We start from the raw sequence: 24,232 nt of genomic DNA, 5'->3' as shown, positions 1-24,232 counted from the left end.
TCAGCAGGAGGGGGTGCAAAAGGGTTTGTGTCCTTTCTAATGGCAAGGGGAGAACTTATGGAGGGTTGTAGGTGGAATCTGGGACAGGAACCAAGTGCTAGGAGAAAGCACAGCTTGAAGATTCATTTTAAGGTGCTGGCAAAAGCCACGGGACAGGGAATGCATTTTAGCTGCCAGTCTTTTTATTTCCTTTCCTTTTTCTTTTTTTCTTTTTTTTTCTTTCTCTTTCTTCTGTGTAATGTTGATATCATCATGGGGGGACTGTTCTTCCTTCAGTGTGATTCATGCCAGGCAAGACAAAAAAACCATGTCTCAGGGAACTCTAAGGGAAAGGAGACCCACTTATGAACCACTGGATTGTAAAAGCTTTGGAAAACAAAGGCTGAAGACAAATCCTTCCAACAATGGAAGAATTTTGCCTGATGCCAGGATTCATGTTAGAAGATGTATTTTGATGGGTGAATAATTTCAGATTACAGCTGTAGAATCCACCTCCAGATCCTCTATAGCAGTGTTTTAGTCCCAGTTGAAATGTTCTGTTCTCCTCTAAATGATAACTTGGGTCTCCAGCAGGTTCTAATTCTCATTCTACCTGCCTTAAAGAAATAAATTTGTAAATATGAATTGTTCTCAGTGTGGACACTCAGTTCAGTCCGTACTGTTTGTTTATTAACACAAACACTGATTGACTTAAGTTAAATGTAAATTTTACCAAAGTTGTTGTTAATTACAACGTAATAGTAACAAGAACTTTAATAAAATTCACATTTAATCTCACCATGACAGTGTGTGTTGAACACTTTCCATCCAGTCTGGCTGGGAGTGTTGAGCTGCTCTGTGGAAGAGGATCTGTTAATTCATGCTGCAAATGGTTTTGAAATTCCTGCCTGAACACAGAAGCAGAACAAGGAGCCTCTTGCTAATTTACTCTCTGCTTTTTAATTCCTTTGGAGCCTTTACATATATCAGATTTTCTTTGTTTATTTAAAGCAGCTCCAACTGTTACTGTTTGCAGCATTTACAAATTTTACAGTGCATGTAAACCTTCTGATGCTTGTTTAATCCAATAGCACAAAACTTACATTTTTGTAAGACAACACTCAAAACTGAGTATTTGTTGCATTGTTTTTGAAACAAGTAATTTTTTTGTTTGTTTTGTTTTGTTTAAAGCATATATTCTTTCTTACTGGACAGTATTTAAGTATCATTTACAGTCCACAGCAGAAGGCTGCTAACTGATCCCCTTAGAGATGCAAATAATTCTATGGGATTAAACTAGATACTGCTTTTTAATCCCCTTGTTTTATTAGGAACAGATGGACTTTACTTCTTCAGATCATCATCCAAACAAAAAAAGAAAGGTAGCAAGTCAGACAGCCCTGCTTTACTGACTGTGTTGTTGGGGTGTGCATGTGTGTGTGCTGTGGTTAAAGAGACAATCTGAAAGCTGAAAAAATCATTTCAGCAACATGCTGCAAAAGCAGAAATAGTAGATACAGATGGAATGATCGAGGCTGATCCTCTGCCCTGGGATTTCAGAATAATGCATAATGAAAGCAAGATATCTATACTGAAATATTCACACACCTGGCTAAAAATTCTGATAATTTGTGGTGTCCTTGCATTTGACTTTTTGCTCTGCACACTTCCCCTGCTGAAGCAAACTGAGCAGCTGCTGTACAGGATTAGGATGGCTCTGCTGCCTCAGTGGCATTTGTCACCGTGGGAGGGGGGCTTCAAGCCAGTGCTGCATCTCAGAAACTTGGTTTTGGTGAAAATTACTGAGAAGGGAAGAGAGAATGGTGTGTTTATAAAATGTGACAAATGCTTCCACGAGTGACGTCTGAAGGTGAGGGCACTGATGTCTTTGCACCTGGAATTCCTGCATGAAGGAGCCCTGGCCACAGAAGGGACATTTGTAGGGGGGCTTTTATGGACTCCTCACTTCAGATCTCTCTGTGTCACAGATCATACAGTCATAGTATTTAGATTTTTTTTTTTTTATTATGCAAAAAGAAACTTAACCTTCCTGTCAACAAAATCACTTTTATTTTGTTTCCAACTACTCCAAGTGTGCTGAAATTGATATATTTTGTATGTATGTTTTGTATTTTCATCATATGAAAAAAAATCAAACTACCTATTTTACTTGATGGTCAGAAATTGAGATTTTAAATGAAATACAGAAAAAAACCTACCAATTTCCAATTTCCTTAGACCTCTCTTGGTCATGTCACCTACCGACTTTTTCACAACAAAGCTCCTGGTCTTCCAGACATTTAAGTGTTGTAGTGGAAAAAACCCAAAACTTCCAAATGCTGCATTCAATTTTTTTTTTCCACTAGAGTTGAAAATTGTTCTTCAGTATTCATCTAAATTCATTATTTTGTGGTGTGGGTGTGTGTTGTGTCTTCATCTTGCTTTTCCCCTTCCTTCCTCTCCTGGTTTAATGTCAATCTACTGTACAGAGTAAAAGGCACATAATGTTTCTGGTTTTGCAGCATTGTGTTTTGTTAGCTGAAAAATATTCCTGTTTTGAGATATTTTGGTGTGTTTATGTATATTTCCATGCCTATTTCTACATTAGCAATTCAATGAATTGAATACCTCATGAAGAAATAAAGGATGAGTCAGGTCTTTTTTTTTGTGTGTGCCTTTGTCGTCTTGCAGATTTAGCATGAGAATTATTTGTATATATCAGAAAATACGTTTGCTTTCAAGGATGCTCATACAGATACAGTGAGCAGTGCTAGTTATCATACTGCTGCTACAGTGGCAAGGCAAAGATTTCAATAATCAGCCTTCCCAAGGCAGTGTTTGCAGTCAGAGCACTGCTCCCCTCCAGTGTCCTGCCCCACTGGATGAGATAAGTGGGTTTTTTGGGCCTCCACCAACTCCCTGTCAACACTGCTGACGTAAAAATGGTCCTTGTGCTGGGCCATGTGGGGATGGAGGCCTTTTCTGCTGAAATACAGAAATTAACCACAGCTTATCTCCTCTTCTCGTGTATACAACTTGTCCAAAGTGTCTCTGAGAAGCAGTCAAGACACCAGGATAAGGCACTGAATGAATAACTATTCTTTCTTTTCCTCCCATCTGCAGAACAAAGGAAGAATTATGCACGAGACAGTGTCAGCAGCATATCTGAAACATCACAGTACCACGTGGAGGTGAGATGAGAGGGAGACACCAATTACAGCTCTCAGTTACATGTGGTTATTTTTGCCTACATGGGTTTTTTTTGAGGATATATAAGCTTGAAGGCACATTCATCTTCCAAAATATCCCTCCAGCCTGGGGTCACTTCAGAGCAGATTACACTGAAATGTCTCAAATTCTCTAGCTTTGCCCCAATGAGCTGAAATCTGGTTGTGGGAGGATGTGTGCAAAGTTGTGTGTGGTTTGGCAAGCAGACAGGACTCCTCAAGAGGGCAACAATTCCACACCTTGTGCTGCCCTGTCTCTGAACCTGGCTCCTTGCAAAGATGAGGCAGAGCTGAACAACCCTGTGCTGCTGGCAAGGCACACTTTGGTATTTAAAACTAATACTCTGATCAGATCTAATCAGCAGAGGTATTGGAATATTCATAAAGTGCTGAGCATTAACCCCTCAATGTCCCAGTGGGTGGAGTACGTGGTGATTAAATACAGAATTAAATACTCTGCCTGCACAGAGTCTTCCCCAGTGTGAAGAGCAAAGTGTGTGCCTTGCTGTCTTAAGTTGCTTTGCAGAATTGCTGTGTGCTGCTCTCATGTTTAAAATATTCAGCAGGGTAAGCCTGAGCGCCTGTGGGTAGCCTGTTAAGCACTTTTGGATGCAGTGCCTCCTTTTGGAGCCTTACTTTGGCTTAAACTTTCTCCTGTTGCCATCAGACCACTGCCATGGGTTAAGCCAAGTCTTGCAAACACCACAGATCCTCAGCTCCTTTTTGCTGGGTTTTAAATCTTTGAATTGTGAGATCATATGCAGAAGATTCCTAATTTCAAGTGCTTCAGTCCTACAATCAGCTTGTAAATGAATACGTGTGTTGGTTCTAATTGCCTGTCTATTTTGTGTGCTTTCTTAAACTGATTTTGGTCCTGTACTGGCATAACAATTAGTACTTGCATTTAGAATCTAAGTATTTCTGGGTAAGCAGCCAGTGTAGAGTTTGTTTCACTTTACTCCTTTTAAATACTTTGATTAAATGCAGCTTACACCTACTTTCTTCTCTGTAATTACCATGTGCTGTTATCCTGTAATAGAAGAAAACACAGCTAATCCTTTTGTATTATTTTTGTTTTTTAAAGTTATTTAGAAGACTGATATGCAGGCATACATTAAATGTGGTCCAGCTTGCATGAGTGTTACCAGATCTTCAATTAGAATGTGAAGGTGGATTTATACCTGAACAAAACGAAATAATTTTGTGGGTTTTCTTGCACAATTGGCATGCTGAAGGAGAAATTGCCACAGCCATAATGACAGGGAAGCTAGCTGAGGAGAAGTTTGTGAGGCACTATTTAGTTTCCAGGCCATTAATTGAGTGTGGAGAATACTCCAAGCTGATGGTGAGCAAAAATTGTTACAATTTTCTTCTGTGCTGCACATAAGAGTGACCAGCCCATCCATAAGGTATCCCTGTCAGATCCAAGCCCATCCTGGTTGTCACCAGCAGGCTGCTGGCAGCTCTGGAAGAGATGAGGACACTCCAGGTCAGGGTGGTGGTGGAGCTACACTGGCAGGGATCTTCTGGGAAGCCTCTGCTGGCACCTCCTGAATTCAGCTTGCCAAGAGAGAGACAGGTTTTCACTCCTCAAGAAAGCTAATTAAAACTCGTGGTTTAATTCTAGCTTTGATACCTGGAGGATGTCAGAATGTATCTGCTTACAGTAGTGAGGAAATGACAGTGGGCGTCAAAAAGCAAGCCACAAAAATAAGTTGACTTAAAATGACATTTTGGACTAAACATCCTTCCTCATGTCCTAGAGGAGGGCTCTGCCACATACAAAGGCACTTTTACTCATGAATAATTTGCATTGCTACTCGCTGACAATTTAAATACTGGCACTCCTGAACAATAGGGGAAATTGCAATCATAATTTCTTTTAAATGTACATTTTACTCACCAGCACTTGACCACCTTTGTTCTGGACCGCAAAGAGGCGATGATCACAGTGGATGATGGAATAAGGAAGCTGAAATTGCTGGATGCCAAAGGCAAAGTGTGGACTCAAGACATGATTCTTCAAGTGGATGACAAAGCTGTCAGCTTGGTGGACTTGGAATCAAAGGTAGGATCTGTGAGTGACAGTCTCATTTTCAGCGAGAGAGGAAAAGGGAGCAAGCAGGAAAATGATGTATGTGAGACTGAGGATTTTAATTAGCTTATTATCACTTACCCTGTTTTTGCTCATGCAGTTTTTCTGAGATCAGGACACTGTATAGTAAAGTGGCATTTTGTGTTTTCTTCTTTTTTTCCTCTCTTCTGACAGAATGAACTGGAGAATTTTCCTTTAAGCACAATTCAGCATTGCCAAGCTGTGATGAATGCATGCAACTACAACTCAATTCTTGCATTAATATGTAAAGAACCAACCCAAAACAAGCCTGATTTGCATCTTTTCCAGTGTGATGAAATTAAGGTAAGATAATAGTGCAGATCTGCTTTGACTTATTTGAATAGGGAAGATGGTATGAATTGGCCAGTACAGTGGATAAAGATGAATGAGCTGATTCATAGAAAATAATTCTTTACTTTTATTCTTGTAAATATGCTGTAAGTTTAATCCACTTATGATATCAGCACTATTTACAGTATGTTAGTAAATGTAGTGGAGTATGTATTGCAAAGGAGTAATCTAATATTTAAGCTGACTCCTTAGTGCGTGTTCAAATATATCTTTACTGTAAATATTGCTTCTTGGCCTCTATAGCTGCTAATTTGGGTTTGCAAATATATAAAGCTCTGGGAAATGTCTGTGGTTTGCCTTCACGCTTCTGAAAAAAAGTGGTGTAAAATAATTTGAATTATCTCAAATTTATTTTACAATCTGCAAAGAGCTCATCTGAGCCCTGAGTCTCACCTGCTCTTTCTGTTCTTTTTGTCACTGAGCAATTAAACATTCTCTACATTCTCACCTCTCTGCATCTCTGCTCTGCTGGAGAGATCTTGAAAGGGAAAATGTTCCTTGCAGGAGGGGCAAAACAAGGAAAGAAATTGCTTGTCTTGGATGAAAATATTGTCAAGTGTAAATTATTTTTTTTAATGTATTCTGCAATACCTCTTTGTTTCTGAGGTTATAAATTTTAATTCTGTTAGTTACTCTCTGTAATTACAGTTGATCATTTAATGAGGGTTTCTTAATTCCTTTGTAGTAGTTTGTATTATTGTCTTGAAACAGCAGATTGTTAATCACGCTGTGGAGCAGTTTTGGAATTAGCATGGTGAGAGTGGTGTGAGGATGGTTGGTTATTGTGTGATTTGTTGCGCAGAATTTGCTGTTTTAAAGGAAAGTGGGATCCTGTCAGAAGTTCAGGGATTATTGTGTTAAATAATGCAGGGATCAGTTTTGAGGAGTGTTTGGACCCAGCTTCTCAATGCGTAGAGTTGGTCTCTTTTCATTTTTGAACTTGTTCCTCTGTGTAGATATAAAAACACAGAGTACAGAAGCATGACTTGGAAGTCCAGTATCTCCCTTAGCTCTGATGTATTGTTTGATTCTGTGGCCATACCCTGGGGTTTTTTCCTTACCCATGAAACTTTTCCGGTTTTGAAAGTTTAGGTCTTTCTCTGTTGGCTTTTCCCTGCTTTTGTTTGAAGTTACAAGCAACTCCAGGAGCCTCTGCAATAAAAAATAGTTAAAATCAATACTATTTGGGGCATTCTGACATTTTATAAACAAGAAACAAAATTAAATAATAAATACCAAGAGTATTGGATTAATGGACTTCTGGGTTTAAGTTCCTCCAGTCCCCTAAAATTTTTTCTATTAATTCTGTAAGCTTGAAGTGTCCTAACTATTCTGTAGTACAATCCATTATAGCCTGAAAAGTCCTGTAATCTCCTTGAATCCTAAATTCAACAATGTCTTCTGGTCCTAGCAGAAGTCACATATTCCTCCCAAAAAGGTACACACTTCTACATGATGAGGATGCTAGGAAAGACATGGTCCTTGCAGAGTGAGCCAGACACTGACAGATTTGGGCTCTGACAGCCTTTGCAGGAAATTAATTTGTCAGCTGAAGACATGTAACAGAGCATTCTAAATCCTGTGAGAAGCCATGACCTATTTAATGCAAAATAATACTTTAGACATGCATCAAAATTTCACTTGTGGAGCCACTGGTGGAGGCAGGCTGCACTTGTGGAGCGGCAGAAAGGTACAGATTAGGGAATCTTCTGAAAAATTCATCTTCTGTCACATCAAAGAGAAATTGGAGGCTGTCATTATTCCTGAAAGGAAATTGAACCATGACAAGTTACTTTCTTAATGCTTATGCTGCTGCCATCTATAGTAGTTTTGCTGCTTCTATATTTAGTAGGTTTTCTTTTTATAGTTCGAGACAAACAAAATACTTGAGACAACCAAAAATTATGTATGCAGAGGGAAAAAGTGGCTTATGCAACAGTGGTTGACTTGAGATAATTACAGCTTTCAGACAAATTTGGTGTCTAGATTATGTTCTTGTGTGGTGATAATGCTTGAGGCTGGAGTAGTGACAAAAATGCCAACTCCCAGATTTTATTCTGTTCTTTTTTATGGTTTATGCGTAAAATAATTTGTCCCAGTGCTTTTAAATAAATGGGATTTGATCAGGTATTCTCTGTCTAAAGGTGAGATATTTATTTCAAAGAGTAGCTGATTCCTGATGTTTCCTGCTCCTGTCTCCTTAGGCTACCCTTATTCATGAAGATATTGAAAGTGCAATCAGTGACAGCAAAAGTGGGAAGCAAAAGAAGAGGCTTGAGACACTGAGGTAAAAATCCAACTTCTTGGCAGTGTATAGGATCATCAGATAGTGTGACAGCTCTCAGAAGCTCTCCAGGTCTGCCTGCTGTCTTTTGGGGTTTTGTGGAGGTCTTGAGCTTTTTTCCTTCTAGCCAATAATATACTTCCAAAGCCAAGTGTATTAAAGCCATATCTTGCTTTAATAATTTTCTCATGTTCTGTTCAATTTATAGTGTCAGTCTTACCTTTCCCAATTCCACCTTAGTGATGGGAACAGCTGAGAGCAATTCCACTTGCCAGAGAATGGCATTGCATGTCTCAGCTCTGCATATGGGTGAAGTAGTTCAGAATTTAAATTAAAAACCAGAAATTCCCCACATCTCCAAGTAAATAATATTATGCTAAAAGGTTTTGGGATCTAAAGGTGTTAAATAAAACAGCAACTGAAGATTGAATAATCTTCCTGCCTGCCTGTTTAATGATGTTGAAGACTTCTTGTTTCCCTGGTAGCAAAATCTTCTCTGCCAGTTGGAAAGTGTGAGGGAAAGAATCTGTTGGGTTCAGAGAAGATTAATACAGAAATGAGAGGTAGCAAACAGAGGCATAAAAGCAAGGGCACAAATATATCAGATACTGAATGGTTATGGTAGTAGCTTGTTAGAAATTCAGTATAACTGATGCTGATAGTATCTCTCAATAATAATTGTGCTCAGATAGAGAAGTCTCTGCTGGACAAAAATTAGAATGAATGTATAATAGTTATGGATACCTGTTAAATTCTGAAGTGCGACTTACAAAGATTTCCTATAGCAAGGGAACCTCCTGGAAAAAAGAAAAAAGAGACCCTGAACTGTGTCTAACTCTATTTGCAGGGTTAAAATTAAATAAATAGACTTTACCTTTTGTGGGACTGTTGTAAACCAGGTAGAAGCACTGAGAGGCAACCCAGAGGGACTCAAACACATTGGATGTGCTGGGAAACTAATGAGATCTAATTGGGGAAAGAATGTAGGTCAATACATCTGTTGGGACAAATAATCTGAGATATCAATCTCCGAGGGCTGTGAGGCCCAGAGGTCAAACGTGGGTGGCAGCTGAGTGCTGGCTCCTCCTTGTTGGCTCATGTGCCTGCAGGGTTTGGGTCACAGGGAGGGACCCTCCTGCCTCACCGAGCCTTTGAGGCTTCTTTGAGGTGCTGCAAGGTTGTTGAGGAGTGAAAGGGGACTGGAGGAAGGAAAGGCAAAAGAAATTTATCTATTTATTTCATTAATTTTCAATAATAATAATAATAATAATAATAATAATAATAATAATAATAATAATAATAATTATTACTACTACTACTATTATTACTCCTACTACTACTACTATTAGCTGTTCAAAGACCAAACAACATTTGATGTTTTGTGGTCTTGTTGAATGCTGTGAATGAGTTTATAAAAGGTGAATTTAAGGTGAAGAACTAGTTTTTGAATAGACCTCTGGGGAAGGAATGGGGGATATATATGAGAGGAGCTACTGTGATTTTTTTGGTCTGTTTTTATCAACAGACTGAAGAATGAATTAAAAGACCTCTTTCCTTACAGCATTTAAAACTACACTAAGAACTGGAAAATTGCAGGTAGTGCAATCCATGATATTGATATGTTTGTATTGAGAGAGGATGAACAGGCCCCTGGTAGAAAACAAATCAGCCAGTGAACTTGGTTTTGTTGGCAGGGTTTTAAGCAAAAGGTGGTTGAAAACTGGCCAGACTTAGGGGACCAGATACTTGATTTGTGATGGCTGAAAGATAGCTTCAAGCCTTCCAATTTCCTCTCCTACAAAAGACAAGTCCCACCCTTACAACTGCACGTGCTGGTAAAAAATGCCACCCAATAACACCAAGGCACTGAATTTACCTGTGTGAACTGGCAGGTCTCCTTGTGCTCTTTGGCACTGCTTGGGGACTTCCCAGGTGACAAAGATTTACCTACTCCCTGGTGGAGTGGGTTTCCTGGAGTGGGTTTGTGCTGTTTTTAACATACTTGCACATCATGGTCTGGAGTTTAACACATTTACACATCTGGCTGCTTACTTGGCAAGCCCATAGCGTGGTGTGCAGTCCTCGTGAAGCCTCCTCATTTCCTCTGACCTAGCACTGGAGAACAGCACCTTTTTCCTTCCAGTGCCACTCATGGGCTTTCTCCTGTCCCCCTAGGATGATCTCCAAAGCTGACAGTGCCATCCCCCCACCCCCTCGGGCCCCTGCCCCCGTGCCCCCAGGGACCATCACCCAGGTGGACGTGCGGAGCCGCGTGGCAGCGTGGTCGGCGTGGGCCTCGGAGCAGGGGGACTGTGAGTATTCCTGGGGCTGTGCCGCACACAGGGGGGCCTGGAGTGGATTTTTATGGTGCTTGCTGGCAACAGAAGGAGTTTGGAAAGGCCACATTCACAATGGCAGAAGTGGTTGGGCAAGGTCAGCCCTCTGCCCTTGCTACAAGCAGATTTTCCCAGTCGAGTTTGAGATGCCCCAAGCCACTGCTGCCTGATCTGGGGACAAAGATCTGTCATAATCTGATTTGTCATTTCCTTGCATTTACTAATTTTCTGGATTCCTATTCAGAGCTGCTCTTGCTTGTGCTGGGTGAGGGCTCCAGATTTTGATCTGGGCTTTTTAGTGAAGGTGGTAACAGTTAACGCAGTAATCTAATGATGCTCTCCTCAATAGTAGAGCCAGATATTTTGGACAGTTAAAAAGTATAATCATGGATAAAATGACTTGAGATCATGATTATTTATTTATATTGCATTTATCTTTATAATGGCTGCTTTGGTTAATTAGTTTTTTTGGGGTTTTTAGGGTTTTTTTAAAGCCTTAACTAGGAAATACAATATTAATATTGCTTAATGCGTTGGGATTTTTCTGTTTGATGGTTCTTTGTGGGTTTTCCCTAAAGGAATTGAAATATACTCTAAAAGACATAGAGTAATTTGTTTTACATCCCTAAGGGATGTAAAAACATTTCAATCAAATTTCTTTAAAAATAAAAGTTCTTTAGAAATAATAAAGTTCCTTCTATAAAACAGACTAAAAAGCTTAAGATGAAGCCTCTTTTAGTTTGTTTGCTTGGGTTCTTTTAATAATAGATATTAAGATTGTACCATGAAAAATCCTTGGATTCCTTAATTTTTGTTTTATTAAATTATATCTATATCACTTAACAAAGTACACAACTATGCAACGAAAACAGCTGCAAATGTGCAGGGAAATCTGAAGTGTTAAGAATTATTTATTTGTCTATGTACCTACGTACATCTGTTTTGAGTAAAGGCTGTCTTGTTCTTCTGCTTGAGCTATCACATCAGAAAAGTTTTATTAGTTTGGTGTCTTGTTGGAGCAGTTGTGGATCTGAGTTCCTGCAGTTCCTTTCATTCTGCTCAGGTGAACCTTTTCTAAACTGTGTTTACAGAAATCCCACATGCTCACAAATGCAGTGCAGTACTACGTGTGGGTTAAAAATGCAAAATTTATAATTCCTCAGAAAATCCACCCTTGTTATTTTCAAAAAGAGTCACTGACTCTGGGTGTTGTTATTTGGAAATATCAGTTCTATCACATCATTCTCTCTTCTTTCTATGCTTCCAGACCTGGCATCCCTTTTTGCTAATAACTTTTTACATAATTTTCTTCAGAACCACTGCACTCTTTCTTGCTTGCTTCTACTGGAGCAGCTTTCAACATATTTTGCAAAATGGGATGATTCCTAATTGTGTTGTATTTACAATCTGCCACTTGGGTTGATTTTTTTTTAAATTTAAAATACTCCTGCAGTTAACTTCATTTATGCAGTTAAGTAGATGGAAGCTTTTTTTGTGAGCCTGGACAGGATCAGGCGTTAAGATGCAAAATTTTCAGCTTGGGTGGAGTCCTTGCAAAGGAAATGGCAGAGTTTTGTCCATTTTTTTCTTACAGTAGTGTAATTCAAAGCATAAACTATATAGGAATTGTTATGTACTAATGTACTAATCCCATAAATATGCATGCCTTATTCTCTTCTCCCCTCTTTGCAGATGAAAAGCACAGACAATACCACGAGCAGGAAGAAACAGCAGAGATGATAGCAGCCAGGATTGACAGAGATGTTGTAAGTGAGGAGCTACAAATGGTGCTGCTTCATGTCTGTGAGATTTTGCAGCTCTCCTTTGTGGGAAAACTTTTCTCCACATGAGAAATTTAATTCTGAAGAAAAGCTTTCCAAGCAGCCTCTGCTTGTTGGGGTAGATCTAAAATGAACAGGTGGCAGTTGCTTTCCTTAATATTTTTTTTAAAGGAATAAAAACACACTGAATGTTAATGACAAGTTTTCTGCTGTGAAGAGCTGGAAATATAAATGATAATTTTTTAAGTAGACAGACTTCAGCAAACTATGTAAGGATAAAAATTTCCATCGATTTAGCAGGACTTGGATATGTGTAACACCTGGAAAATGAACATGGTCATTTCTGAAGACAGGTGGACCCTTTTTATTTATAACTTCAAGCATTCCTGAATATAAGCAGCAATATTGGGCATGTTCTATGGTATATGCAAGACCGAATATTGCCCCATCTGTCATTTGTAACTTTCTACTTCTCCACTCTTCTGTTGCCCTCAGCAACACCAGAGGGTCCTGAGAAAAGCATGTTGGGACCTGCTGGGTTAGTGTCTTTGTGTTTTCCCCTGGGCTTCATTCATTCTTCTCCAGTTACTCTTTGAAATCAATTCTTCAAAGAGCTCTCCTTCACAAACAGCTTAATTTGTAGAGAGCTTCACCAAATAGTTTAATACTTAGTAGAAAAGGAGATTATGAAGTTATAGAGACTATGAAGTTATACTCTTTATGAAAATGCTGTCCATTCAAATAATCTCAATTTTTTTGGTGCACTCTCAGCAAAAATGTAATGTGGAAGTAAATTCTGTAATTGCAATCTGAGCTGAAATATCTTGTTACACATAATTAAAACCTTCCAGCAGGCCTACGTTTAAAAAAATTAAAATTTAAAATACTTTACAGGTATTTAAAAACTGTATTTAATGATTCAAAAACACAAGGAATCTAAATATGGAATGTTCCAGCATGGAGTTTGTTCTAAGGAAGCTGTTGGTGTCTGGGAGTCAGGACATTTCAATTTCTGGAGTATTTCTGCTATAGATTCTGATGTAGAGAAACAGTTACTTTTCTTTTCTCCCACAGCAAATTCTGAACCATATTTTGGATGACATAGAGTATTTTGTTACCAAGCTGCAAAAAGCTGCTGAAGCATTTGCTGAACTTTCAAAGAGGAAGAAAACTAAAAAAAGTAAAAAGAAAGGACCTGGAGGTAAGAGTTCATCCTGCACACAGTTCTGTTTCTCTCAGGACCATTGAAGGAGCTAGGAAATGTCTTTTTGTGTAGTTTTTCTTAATCAGTGTAGCAATTTTCTCTCAATTTGAGCACAAAAGTTCCTGTGCAGGATATGCTTAGAGGGAAATCTATGAAAATTAATTGCTTGAAACCAGTGGGGAATGGCTAATTAGAGATGTGACCACAGAAATGCTCCTGCCTTGGTTCTATATTTACAAAATTCTGTAAGATGGTAGATTTATTATGTATTTTGTTGTTTGCTATATCTGGAATGTTTATGGAAGCTATAGACATAAGAATGACTGTATAAAAATCTCTTTTTTTTCACCAGAGGGTGTTCTTACTTCCGTGCAAAGCCACCACCTCCGGATGAATTTGTTGATTGCTTCCAAAAATTCAAGCATGGCTTCAATCTCCTGGTAAGTGATAGCAGCCAGTTTGAGATGGGAGGTTAGACCAGGGCTGGCCACCTCTGGGCTAGCTTGGCCTCTGAGCTTTGGGATGCTGCTACTCAGGTTCTCTACACAGTGAATAGATGAGCATGTTTGCTGTTCAGCATCATTGTGTTTCTTCCTTTCCTGGTTCTTTAAAGCCTTTGACTTGGGAAATTTGATATTGAGTCATGGAAGCATTCCTAGGAAGGTCTGTGGGGCCTCACAGCTCTGTTGTGTGTTTGCCAGCATCACCAGCCGTGGCCTTACTTTGATTTTATTCAGCCATGCCCATGAGACTCGCTGTGCTGCTTGCCATCATTACCCAGGACCTTCTGGTCTCAAAATGTTCCACCCAACAAATTTCTGTCTCTTTAGAGGTTGTCAATAAGCAGAGATGATAATTCAAGAGCCTTCTGCTGGCATCTCCTCTTCTGCAAGTGGGAGTCTCCTGTTCAAGGGGGGCAGCACATGGGGCACCCTCACAGCATTTGCTGTCACACACACATTGCTGTGCCAGGGGGCAAAGCTGCTCTTGAATTCACTGAGTCAAATCAGCTCCTTTCTTCCTCCTGGGGAATAATTTCTGATTACAGGGCTGTAGGAAATATTTAGACATGTTAAAAATATCTTAAAAAAAAAAAAGCTACATCAAGTGTTGTGGTTCTGACCGTAAGGGATTGCTGGTTTGAGGGAGGATGAGTATCCTGGAACGTGCTCATCCTTCTCAGTAAAAGATGTAATGTCCAGGGGTTTTTTCCATTCTTTTTGCTACATTCTGCACTTAAATTCGTTTTTTTACTCAAGAACAATCTGTGCATCTTTGAATCTTTCTCTTCTGTGCAGAAGAAGTCACAGCTCTTGTTTGGATGCTCAGAAACCTGGGACTTGGTTCTGGTGTTGCTTTTGAGGAGTTGTGCTGTGACAATGCTTTAACAATGCTTTGCTTCAGCATCTTTGCAGGAGCAACAAAAACCTGAAATTTGTGCTTTGTGTCAGGCAAGGAGAGCTGTATAAAATGAAGAATCTGGTTTAAAAAGAAAATGAGTAACTGGAAGAATAAAATCTTCAATTAGAATGGAAATTGTTTTAAAACCTCATGCTGGAAGCTTCTGGAAATGCCTACCATCTGTCAAAGAGCTTTAGATAGACTGGGACTGGGTTGTTATGACTGAGGAACAGTGTTTAGGAAGTTATTAGAAGCAAAATCACATCCTCCTCCTTTCTTCATTTGGAGGGACAGTTGGATATAAAAGCAGAACAAGGGCAGCCAAAAGCAGTTTGAGAACAGATGGCAAGATGGAATAGAAACTACTACAACTCTTTAAAGCACATTTGAGCTTCTTATTTCTGGAGCCCACAAAGCCAATGGGTGATCAGTAGAGAAAAGAAATTCTCCAAGAAGTTCTATCAGTGAATGAATTTTTTAATAGTTTGGGGGTTTTAGAATAATTTTTTTATGGTGGCGTTTGGTCATAGGTTGGATTTGATGATCTCAGAGGTTTTTCATAGAAATATTTTATTATAACAGATAAAATGCTAGATGAAATTCATTATTGATAGATGTGATAGTCATGGACTGACAAGGAAAAGTCTCATATATAGAACAAATCAGAACAAAATGCTGATGTAACGTAACACATCTGTGTTAAGTGCAATCGACCAAGCACATGATAAAAGCCATCAGGGAAAAAAAGACAACAGAATATTAACAAAGAGCATCAATATGCCATTATGTTACCTGGCCTGGTATTTTTGGCAGTGTAGCAAAATTGAAGAAGGTCCAGGGTGGACAAGAATGCTTGTAGGAATTACTTCAGCTTGGAAAAGACCAGATTCAGGAATAATGTATTTAATCTGTAAATGGTTATGAGCATTGCTAGAAAGAGTGAGTGGAGAAGGACAATTTAGTTTTATTTTTTGCACAATAGGTGCTAAAATATTCATGGACTCAAGAGCAATGGGATGGATGAACACTTGCCCTTGTTGCAGGCCAAGTGCTGGGCTTAGGAGGACCATGGTCATTCTTATGTGAAGTATTTATTGTCTTAATAGTCAAATATTTCCTAAAATGTACTATTTGATTCCTTCAGGCCAAGTTGAAGTTCCATATCCAGAATCCTAGTGCAGCTGATCTGGTCCATTTTCTCTTTACCCCACTACATATGGTAAGGTTTTACAGTTTTCTAAGTGTTTCCCTTCAGAACTCTTGTATTTATATGCTCTGTAACTTTTTCAATGATAACAAGATTTAAATGTTGTGTCCTTGGACAATAAGTAAGGAGAAATGTTTGTATCTCAGGATGAGCTTTTCTTTAGAAAACAATTTATATCATTTTCCGCATATTTTCCCTTCTATTAAATGTATTTATTTAAATAATCTATAGCCTCATGTTATACTTTGCCATTATAATCTTTAATTAAATTGCCATTTAATCTTTTAATTAAATAAAAAAAATCGAGGTTCTCTACATAATGCAGGAGGAGAGTTGGAACCATATTTAATGGAAGTATGTGTGGCTTTGATCAGTAAAGCAAAAACAACGTTGCCCAGCATGGGTCTGAACAAAAAAAATGGTTGGTGACCAGAACAACAGCTCTTCAGCAATACATAGTTTATTTAATTCATGTGACATCAAGACACACTGTGGGCTGTTTTTATGAGTAATGACTGTTTCCTAGCAGCACTGTAGGTAACACAAATTCACAGCCACCTCCTTACCACAACGTGTGTGTTCCTGGCATTATTTAATCCTTGGATTTAGGTGGTGCAGACAACAGGAGGGCCAGAGCTTGCCAGCACAGTGCTCAGCCCCCTGCTGACAAAAGACACCATAGACTTCCTGCGATACACCGTCACCAGCGAGGAGGGACAGCTGTGGATGTCCCTGGGGGATTCATGGACCAAAGCCAGGTGAGAAAAAATCCTCAGGTTTTAGAGAATCTTCAGGATTTTTAGAGTTTTCTCTAAATTTTTTAGAATTTTTTAGATTTTTTTTTTTCTAATTTTTTAGAATTTTCTCTAAATTTTCTCTAAAAGTTTATCGACATGGTCTTAACCAAGTTACCCAGCCCCCAATACAATCAATAATACTTTGTTAGGATTTGGACTCTTGAGAAATGTTCTTTGAGGGTTTTGGAAAGGAACTCTTTAGCTTTGCTGGGATTTGGGATCCCAAGGAGAGACAAAATGCATAGAGAATATTTTTTTTTTTTTGGTCAGTGGTATCCAGAACCTCTTGACATAACCTTCTGGAGTATCTTTTCTGAACTGTTCCTTGCATGTTTCCAGTTGTTTTTCACCATTATTTTTCCAGCCCATCTATCTGGACTTCATTAAAAAACAATTTGGAGATGCAATAAAGAGGGAGAAAATATTAAATAATAGCTACAAATGTCTGTTTTCAATTTCCAATAATTATTAAAAGGTAAAAATTTGAAATGCCTTTAGTTCTTGAAATGCATCATAATGCTATAAAAATGTTTGTAATTATAAAAAAATGTTTATTGACTGAACTGTGCCACATGTGCATACCTTATGCATTGCATTTAATGGATTCACTGTTATGATTTAACTCAGCTAAAAGTTAACTTCCTTATTTGAAGAAATAGAAGTTAACTTTTTATTTGTTGGGTTCAAAGTAATCCTGTAGTTTGAAATTCGGTGAATTGAACATGCAAAAGAAGAATCTTAAATTAACAAAGTGCGTTTTGACCATAATCTGTGGTAGATAAGTACATTTGATGATGATGAAGTATGCAATCACTTGGGCTGGAAATGTTTTTTGTGTCTTTCCATCCTTGCTCTTAAATTTCAAATTGGAACACAAATGTCTACCAGATGGATTTTGGTTTTATTAATTATTTCGTTAATTATTTGGTTGATTGAAAGCTGTAGAGTGTAAGGAAGGCTGCATGGGAGGAGTGGAAATGGCCTCATAGCATTGGAGGCCCATGCAGGGTAAATGGATCGCTGGCAAAACAACAGACTCCTTGTCCTGGGAACTGCTCCATTTGTTTAGTCCATCCTGAAAAAAAGGAAATGGAAAGAGAAATGGCTGGTGTTTGCTAGTGAAGAATGAAGCACTTAAAATGTAGTTGGCTGATCTGTGTAGATTAAAATTGATGGTCAGATTGATCTCAGTATCCAGAGGTACCCTGGGGTGGGATGTAGCAGGAGAGGGGAATGATAAAATCAGGGATTACTGGCCAGCCCTAACAGGCTGGGAATTGCTGATTGCTCATGTGACCGGCACATTTGTCCAGGAGAGGGGAATGATAAAATCAGGGATAACTGACCAGCCCTAACCAGGCTGGGAATTGCTGATTGCTCCTGTGACTGGCACATTTGTCCCTTGATTTTGGGCAGTGTCAGCAATGAGCCTGTTAAAAGACTGTAATGTACATTCCTGTTTCTGCTTCTACTGTGAAGGCACAGCAATTTATATTGTGGGACAGAGTGTTATGTGTGGTGCAAAGGCAGAGCAGGACAGCATTAATTTAGGTGCTTGGTATTACAACAGAGAATGCTAGTGGGACTCTGAAAAATAGCATATTTTATAAAGATCAGTCTGGACCATAGAACAGCAAAAGTGTTGATAATTCTTGTGTCCTGGAGCATGTGGGGTTTAGGTCTGTAAATCTATTGTTTGTTTTTTTTGGTTTTGGTGTAGCTAGGTCCCCTAGGCTTCCATGTTCCATACCTGCTTTCAGGTTTTCTTACAAAGCTAGCTGCTTCTCTGAATTCTTATGTCGGTGCTTTCACACAAATAGAGCATTGCAATATTTTTCCCCATTAAATGTCTCACCATTAAAACAAGTCCTAGATTTGTTTTGATTGATTCTTCTAGTACCCATCTTTTCTCTAAGGCAGAAGTTTGCTGTGTTTTACCACTGATGTGTCCTTACAGAAGCAGCAAACTCCTTCTGCAGGGCACTGCAGGGAGGATAGCTGAGGTAAATAAATGTGCCCTGCTTATCCTCCCTGTTCTAGCATGATTCTGCCTGTATTGCAATCCCAGCCTCTCCTCTATGCTAATAAAAATTCTGAAGCACTTCAATTTTTATAAATTGGACCTTATTAAAGCAGCATTTATGTGGCCTTTGACACAGATTTCTGATTTGCCTTTCCCACAGAGCTGAATGGCCAAAAGACCATTTTATCCCCCCGTACGTGCCCCGTTTCAGGAATGGTTGGGAGCCTCCTTTGCTGAACTTCATGGGAGCTCCAAAGGAGCAGGAGCTCAACCATTTGGCTGAGTCTGTGGCAAACGTAGCAGAGCAACAGAGGAAGCAAGAGATGAAAAGACTGTCCAGTGAGGTAAGTTACTGCAGAAGTGCGTATCGCATCACATATGTGCTTGTGATAAAGTATGATTATTTTCCCTAGTTAAAATCCATAATGATATTAACTATTACTCATTTTTGCATTTTTCCTGGGCTATAGCCATATTCAGTGAGGGTGTGACATGTGTGAGCTCTTGCAATAGAGTAATAATTTTCCTCCATTCCTTACACACACTCACTGTTGGCTGGCCTAGAGCTTTGTGGCTTGAGTTGTACATCCAGAACAGAAGCTCAAAGCAGTTTTTCTGTGCAGGGTATTTTAAAGCAGTTCAGCCATTGTTTATAAGTTGTGTTTCTGTGGTGATAGCTGAGAGATGACACAGCCCTTGCCCCAGAGATCTGTTTTTCTACAGAACATCCACTACAATATTAATGCAGTGGCACAACTCGGGATAGAAATTCTTTTATTCTCATCCTTTTGATCTCCACGTTTACCAACTTGAAACACAGAAGTTATTAACTTTTCATGGCAGAATTGTGAGCACCTGAGGATGGGGGCGAGGTATTTGCTGGGTCCCCAGGACAAAGGAGGAAATGAATGAATCTGACTCCATGTACTTAGAAGGCTAATTTATGATATGATATGATATGATATGATATGATACTATATGATATTAAGAATCCTATACTAAACTATACTAAAGAATAGAGAAAGGATACAGACAGAAGGCTTAACAAGAATGATAATGAAAAACCTGTGACTCCTTCCAGAGTCCCAACACAGCCTAATCATGATTGGCCATTAAGTTAAAACAATTAACATGAAAGCAATCAAACAATGACCAGTTGGTAAACAATGTCCAAACCACACTCCCAAGCAGCAAAACACAGGAGAAGCAAATGAGATAATTATTGTTTTCATTTTTCTCTGAGGTTTCTCAGCTTCCCAGGAGACAAAATCCTGGCGAAGAAGATTTTTCAGAAAATCGGATGGTGACATGGTGGAATGCTGGCAGGGCCCCTGGTGGGGCTGGATGGAGCTCAGGGGAGGATGGCGCTACTCCATCCTTATCCTTTTTTTGTTCCCTTTGTGTCTTGCAGCCTCCCGGCGTTCCCGACTACCCCCCAGCGGATGGGTATGCATTCAGTAACACGGTGTACAAGAGAGGGCCTCTGCTGGACCAGGGGGCAGCCGTGGCTGCCTTTAAGCAAACTGTTAGCCGACATGTAGATAGGTAACCCTGCCCCGTGGTGCTGTGGAAAACTGTCCCCACTTCTTGGCTCTTGGGGTGGTGGGGTCTGTGACTGCCTCTGGTCGTGGCATTGTGTCTGCTGGGGAAGGGATTCTGTTTAGCAGTGCTTTTCCTTACTTTAAGCATGTCTTTTGGACTCTTTTTGTATAATTTCTGAGATATCCTGGTTATCTGTGACGTTAAATTGATGCTTTTGTCAAAAATGATACAGTGGAGTTCCAACCCAAATTGCAAGCACAGAATCCACCCACTTCGGTTCAAATTTTAATTCTGATTTGTTTCATGTTTAAATATACTTTTTGCTCTTTTCAGAATTACAAAGAATGACAAGTCTGCTCTGAGATTCACCTGTCCTTGGTTTGACTGATTGTTTGAATTTCTTAGCTGCTCACTTAGTGTTCCATCATCTCCTGCTTTTTTTTTCTGGGCTGGTGTATAAATACCCACTTTCAGAACAATGACACTTTGTCTCTTTCATCCTCTTTCAAATCTTACAGAAAATACTCTGAAATGTTTGCATAGCAAACAGTGTCTTTTTGCACATCCTCTTTCACCCCCTTCATTTTATCCTAAAACTGAATAACTTGACAAGGTGATATGCAGCAATCCTTGCCCTTGTCTCTGGGGAGAATTTATACCAGCACAAACTGTGGAGGCACATCAGTAAAGAAGCATTGGAATTGCTCTCCTGTACCAAACCATATTCCATATATACTATATGAAAAGCTTTTTGTCTTATGAGCCATGGAAGGTGTTTAAGCTAAATTTTGGGGATCAACTTGCTGGTTAAAGCATCCTCAATATATACATATATAACTCTTTTGATGAAGACCCTTTCAGAATCCCTAGTTTTGAGCCATGTGCTAAAAGATCCTGTTTTTAATCTGCATGAAAGCCAATTCCCCTATGGTGTGCAGTGGTGTGCAGGTTGAAGACACAATTAATTTCTCTGAACTTTGGATTTAATCATCATGGCAACAGCAGCAGAGTAGTCATCTCTTAATTGTTTTCTCAAAGTTGATTGCCCGTTGCAATCTTATCTCAGGACCATTTATTTTGAAATCTAGATGATCTGCACTCTAAATTCCTTTGTCTTACCTGTAATGTGGTAAGACCTGCTTTGTCCTTCCAGAGTAAAAATATTCCATGCAAAGGTTCTTGCCTCCACTCCAGTTTTAGAGGAGGAGTCTTACTGCATTGAGCTGTTGATGATATCGGGGTGTATGGAACAGAAAGAGTTATCCAAGCCTCCTGTGTGGCAGTAAAGAGAAGTGCGTGTTTCTAAGAAGCAGTTCATGAAAGGTCAAATTAGTCTATAGAAAGTTGTGGAATGAGACCTGCTGTAGTGGTGCCTGCTTCCCACCACTGATGTAAGACATGCCTCCCTTGGGTGATGCAAATAAAGCGCCAGAGTCTTAGACTTGCAGTGGATATTAGGTATTTCAGGAACTCTGATGCCACAAGAGCACTGAATAATTTTCAGCAAGTTTTGTGCTGTTTAAAAGTAGCAGTTTCTTGCTGTGGAATTTGGCTTTCACTGTCATTTGAAGAAAACCTCTCTGAAAGTCTGTGCAACCCTCTAGGCTCTCAAGCAGTGAACAGTGAAGAGGTGAGGCCTGAAATTATGGTATATCTGCTAGGCAGTGAGAAACACAGTGGTGGATGATGGAGGGAAGTGATCAGAATGTTTGTGCCCAGAGTAAACTGGCTCATTAGGCTGGGCTTGAAGAATTAGGCTCTCTTCAGAAGCATTCACCCATTGTCTGGCCCATCTTCTGGGCATGTTGCTGAGTCCAGTAAAACTAAAATGTAGACATTTTTAAAAGCTCTTCCTGAGTTACATTTTTGAAGTAATCAGGATAGTTAGGCGTGGACAAAACAGGAAGACACTGTAATGGAATAGAATATTGTAGAATATTGTAATGATTTTGTAAAGGCTGCCTGTAAGTAAAAGTAATGTCAGAGCTACATTAGTCACATCTCTGAAAAAGAAAATCAAAGTTATATTAATTTTAAGGGGTTGCAGGAAAAATTGGTATTACACATTTTTCAGCCTCATAAAAGCTATTCTGCAGGCTGGGGGTCATCACCTGCTTTTCACTCTCTCCTTAAATACTGCGAGTGTTTTCTCTTTCTTTCAAAATAATCTTTCAATCTAAATATGATTTTCCTTGGTTCCGCTTTTCAAGTCAAGTGAGACAGTTCTCCACAGCCATGCAGTAGCCAGGTAGCTGCTGGATTGCTCAGGCACACCTGGAACCCAGAGTTACACAGCAGCAGCAGCAGCAACCACCTTGTGACCTTGTACCCAGCATTTCAAGCCATGGATTGCTTCATGTTTTAATTAGCTGTTTGGATTTATTTATTTATTTATTTATTTGTCTATTCGTGTGGGGTTTTTTGTTTGTTTTATTTCTTTACTGTGCATTATGGGTTTCTGTTGTTGGTGTAATTTGCGGCAAGTGTATAAAGTTACTGGACTGTGAAAGTGTATAAAGTGCATAAAGTGTGCAAGTGTATAAAGTTACTGGAGGGATTTCTGGACCTGTTTGGAGTGGGCTGGGGAGTTCTCATTTGAAAATTGTTATGTCAAAGAAAGCAGTAGCTCCATAACCAAAGGCACTCTGTACAGATTTTCCTCATGGAAACAGATGCAGAGCTTACTGTGATGTGCCTTGTTCCACAATGAATCCTGTGTGTAAGAAGTTATTTCTCATTCTTAATTGATAAAGTAACTTGAAGTTGTTGAAGTTGATGGCATCTTATGGTCAATTAAGAAAACTGATCTGCAATAGGTGAACATTTTTTAGAGTTTAACTCCATTAGTATTGATGGCAACAATTTATTCATCTATTATGTATTTGAAACAATCTGTGATGAACACTAGAAATACAATTTCATACAAAGCCCAAGCTATCAATTATATCCTAAGTATAGTCATTTGTTTATATAGCAAATGGCTGTTTAACCTTCTGTAGGAAAGCAAACTAAATATAGAGTACATGTTTATTTTGAAACAATAGCACCTGCTAATCTAGGTTGTTATCATACATCTTGCAAGCTGTGGGCTAATAAAGATTAGCAGTTCTTGAGGTCTGTGTATTTCAACCACCTCTTTATTTTGTTTATTTGTACTTTTTTTTTTTTGGCACTTAGATCAGTGTATTATGAATAGGTAGTCCTGCAGCAGCACCATATTATGGTTGAGGTTTTTGTTTTAAAAAATGTTTTGCAAGTTATTCAAAGAGGGCATTTTGTGTTTTTAGTTGCTTGACTGTCTCACTGAACAATAGCCTGATCTTTGCTTTGCAGAAACTATGAAGCACACAATAAAGCACAGAGCAAGAAATATGCCAAATGCAAGTACGAATTCGTGGCAAGAAACAACAGCGAGCTTTCTGTCATGAAAGAGGAGATTGTGGAGGTAATTTTGTTTGCAAAGACAACACACAAATTTCTGGTGCTACTCAAAGCTGAGGATACCTTTCCTGTGGACAGTGTGGCTTTCCTTAATGTTTGCTTCAATGTGTTTGACCTGTCTGCCTCAGTATGGAAAGTTGTTAATTTGTTTTGCATCAATTTTGCTGACTTAGGAAGGGGTGCTGTCAAGATCCGTGCTCAAAATACATTTGTGTGTTCCTTCCACCTTCTCTAGTGTTGCTTTTAAATATTAAGTAGTGTTTAAATAACTATCTGTGTACACATAGAGCATAGTGAAGGACTGTTCTTTCCAAGAGGATGTGGCACCAGAAAAGTGAGATACATTTGGAAGGGAGGGAGCAACAAAGAGAGAAAATGCTGAGTGTGAGAGTGTGGGGCAGCCAGGCAGACTTCTGACTGCTCCAGGCCATCCTGCTCCCATTCCCTGTTTACTAAGAGTTGTGTCTCCAAATTTATGCTCCCCCAGAGCTGCCTTTACTTGGATTATTAGTAATTATTTATTCCTTTTGTCAACAGCGTGAG

At 39.2% G+C, this 24,232-nt stretch overlaps 1 protein-coding gene across 1 annotated transcript in view; it reads left to right on the top strand.

The window, feature by feature from the left end:
- The window catches only part of EPS8 (epidermal growth factor receptor pathway substrate 8), a 127,540-nt gene that overhangs the window by 84,182 nt on the left and 19,126 nt on the right, over window positions 1-24,232 (top strand). The window contains 14 exon segments of the mRNA XM_005425301.2: window positions 3,103-3,170; window positions 5,113-5,274; window positions 5,476-5,625; window positions 7,878-7,960; window positions 10,133-10,269; window positions 11,986-12,059; window positions 13,149-13,275; window positions 13,631-13,642; window positions 13,645-13,718; window positions 15,824-15,898; window positions 16,496-16,644; window positions 18,867-19,050; window positions 20,118-20,251; window positions 23,582-23,693. Coding sequence (XP_005425358.1) covers window positions 3,103-3,170; window positions 5,113-5,274; window positions 5,476-5,625; window positions 7,878-7,960; window positions 10,133-10,269; window positions 11,986-12,059; window positions 13,149-13,275; window positions 13,631-13,642; window positions 13,645-13,718; window positions 15,824-15,898; window positions 16,496-16,644; window positions 18,867-19,050; window positions 20,118-20,251; window positions 23,582-23,693 — 1,541 coding nt within the window.

The sequence above is a fragment of the Geospiza fortis genome, unplaced genomic scaffold, assembly GCF_000277835.1.
Source record: "Geospiza fortis unplaced genomic scaffold, GeoFor_1.0 scaffold13, whole genome shotgun sequence".
NCBI lineage: Eukaryota > Metazoa > Chordata > Aves > Passeriformes > Thraupidae > Geospiza > Geospiza fortis.
The sequence above is the reverse complement of the archived record's forward strand: the minus strand, read 5'-3'. Positions and strand labels throughout refer to the sequence as shown.